The 2,949-nt window shown below is 62.4% G+C and overlaps 1 protein-coding gene across 1 annotated transcript in view; it reads right to left on the reverse strand.

The window, feature by feature from the left end:
- Adgrd1 (adhesion G protein-coupled receptor D1) overlaps positions 1–2,949 on the reverse strand; it is a 130,450-nt gene that overhangs the window by 3,010 nt on the left and 124,491 nt on the right. The window contains exon 28 of the mRNA XM_013023037.1: positions 272–536. Coding sequence (XP_012878491.1) covers positions 272–536 — 265 coding nt within the window. The remainder of the gene's footprint in view (positions 1–271; positions 537–2,949) is intronic.

Below are 2,949 nucleotides of genomic sequence, written 5' to 3' on the forward strand. Positions count from 1 at the left end.
TGGGCAGAGCCCCGGTCAGCTGGAAGGACACTGCGCTGGGCAGAGCCCCGGTCAGCTGGAAGGACACTGCGCTGGGCAGAGCCCCGGTCAGCTGGGAGGTGGAGCCGTCCGCCCGGCGCTGCCCCGCCCGTCCCCAGTGCAGGGGACGGCTCTGGCCGCCCCGCGACGGCTCTGGCCGCCCCGCGACGGCTCTGGCCGCCCCACAGCGTCCGGCCCCCAGCCCCACACTTCCCGGTCTCTGTGCAGCTTCCTTTGTGACCTTATTTCCCACCCGAGTTTGCAGGAAGTGCCGTTCATGGGCAGCGTCCCACTGGTGGCCTCGCAGCCGGGCTGGTGATGTGGCGGTCGGGACGGCGGGGTTGCGGCCGGCCTTGGATCTTCCTGTGCGTCGACTTTGGCGCTCAGCGCAGGAGAGGACGCTGTCCTCCCTGGCGACGGCGCTGACTCTCACCAGGCTGCCGAGCGCTCCCAGCTCCTGCGGTGCTGGGGGGAGCTCGCGGGAGGACGTGGCCGGGGAGGACAGCTGGCCAGGCCCCCTGTGGGCCTTACCACGTCCCAGAAAGACTGGAGTGCCCTACGTGGCTCAGCACACAGGTGTCTGCAACCAGTATGCACACCACACAGGGCACATACTTGTATGTGTGCCTAGGTGTGCCAACAGACACGTGCACACGCACGTGCATACGCGCGCACACACACACACACACACACACACTACATGATCTCCACATCTCTCAGGAAGCAGCATTGTGGAAATGGCATGAAAACCAGGATATCCTCACCTGCACAGGAGGATGAAATGGTCCAGCTATGCTGAAATGCTAGCTGTGTCTGAAGAGCAACTTTCTCTCGTTCTAAAGAACTACCGAGTGTGAAAAAAAAAAAGAACTACCAAGTGTGCCTTTTGGCATGCTGCCTTCCCTCCTTCAGCCTGAGAACTCACCCACGGGATCCCTCCTGACCCCCAGGGCAGGGAGACGCTCAGCGATTCCTGCCCACCTTCCAGCCCCAGGGAGACGCTCTGCGATTCCTGCCCACCTTCAGCCCCACAGGGAGACGCTCAGCGATTCCTGCCCACCTTCCAGCCCCACAGGACAGGGAGACGCTCTGCGATTCCTGCCCACCTTCCAGCCCCACAGGACAGGGAGACGCTCAGCGATTCCTGTCCACCTTCCACCTCCACAGGACAGGGAGACGCTCAGCGATTCCTGCCCACCTTCCAGCCCCATAGGGAGACGCTCAGCGATTCCTGCCCACCTTCCAGCCCCACAGGGAGACGCTCAGCGATTCCTGCCCACCTTCCAGCTCCTGGGCTGGGGAATACGGAGGGTTTCTGTCTGGTCTGTCTCCCAGGAGCTTTACCTGTGCATTTTGGCTCCCAGTTTGATGGTGGGCCCCTGGGCTGCAGGAGCAGGCGGGAGACCTGCCCGGCCAGATCGTGCCCTCTGCCCTGGGCAGCTCACCCTGCAGTGCGGTCACTGCCATTTGGAGCATGCCCTCTGTCAGTCCCTGTTTCTCCACACAGCTCCTGCCCCGCCCCAGGGCAGGCCGGCAGGTACAGGAAGGAACTGGACACCGCACCGTGCGCCCACCGGCCGGGAGCCAGGTGGCGTGCTGTATGGAATCAGCAACTGCACGAATCAGGGTCTAGGAATCCTTCCTGAGCAGCACTGGCAAGGGGCAGGCGTTCTTCGCCAGCCGGGGTGGGTCTCGGGCAGTTCCTTCCCTTTCCTGAGCTGGTTAGTGGCGTAGTTGGCAGTGTCCGTCCCCCTGCTCCACCCAGGGCCCAGGGTGAGGAAGGAGCTGTCCCCTGCACTGCACTCTCCAGCCTTCTGCAGAGTCCGTCAACCCCTTCCTCTGGGCTGGCTCCAGGCAGATGTGAGAGAGGTCCAGAAGCGTCCCTCCGTCTCTGAAGCGTGCGTCTCAGGACTCCTCCCCCAGGCAGCCGTCCCGGCCTGTGCCCAGCGGGGCAGCAGCCCGGCAGCCGGGCCTGACCGTCCAGAGCCGGCTCAGGCCGCGGCCCTGCGTGCGCCTCCCTCCCGCTCGGCCCTCCGGCCCTGGCTAATGAAGCAGAAGTTCCCTCTCCTGCCTCCCTCCACCCGGGTCACACTCCCGCCATTAGATGTCTGTATTTAGAGAGCCCGTGCGCCCGGGCCTGCGCCCAGGGCACCGTGCACGGATGCGAAATCCATCACATAATGGGCCTGGGCATTTAATCAATGGAGCTGCACGAAGCCGAGGGCTGGGGGGGGGGGTGCAGGGGGAGGCGGCCAGGCAGGAGGAGCGGCCAGAGGGGCTGAAGGTGGTCTGTAGTTTGGGTCCAGGCTCTCTGGGCTGCAGGAGTCTGCACGCCCTTCCTCTCCCTGGGGCAGGAGGCACACGCGGAGCCAAGCTGCACAGCTCTGAGCTGGCTCTGACAGGGGCACAGTAGCTCCTTCCTGGAAGTCCCTCCCCACCGCTGACTGCCCGCCGTCGCTCCCCAGCGAGCACTGGAAGAGGGAGGCCTACCCAGACTCCTGCCCAGGGTCTAGGAGTTCAGAATGGACGGACTGGCCAGAGCTCTCTCTGTCAGGATGATGCAAACACTGTGGAACTACACATCTAGTTTGCACAGGAGGGGATTTCTCCTGAACCTGTCTTTCTTCCCCAGGCAAAAATTATGCTGTTAATCTGATTTTTTTAAATCCCTTTCAGATGTCTTTTTACAAAATATTTTTAAATAGTTCCCACTGAGAACTTCCCATCAGCTAAGATGAAACTAGACAAGTGGAGCTCATGCCCAGCACAGATCCTGTGTGAACGCACGGTGAAGAGCAGCCTGTCTGTGCTGCCCACAGGGAAGAGCAGCCTGTCTGTGCTGCCCCACGGTGACTAACCAGCCTGTCTGTGCTGATCACACAGTGACTAACCAGCCACAGTCAGTGCTGATCACACAGTGACTAACCAGCC

Source organism: Dipodomys ordii, unplaced genomic scaffold (genome assembly GCF_000151885.1).
Source record: "Dipodomys ordii isolate 6190 unplaced genomic scaffold, Dord_2.0 Scaffold66, whole genome shotgun sequence".
Taxonomy (NCBI): Eukaryota; Metazoa; Chordata; class Mammalia; order Rodentia; family Heteromyidae; genus Dipodomys; species Dipodomys ordii.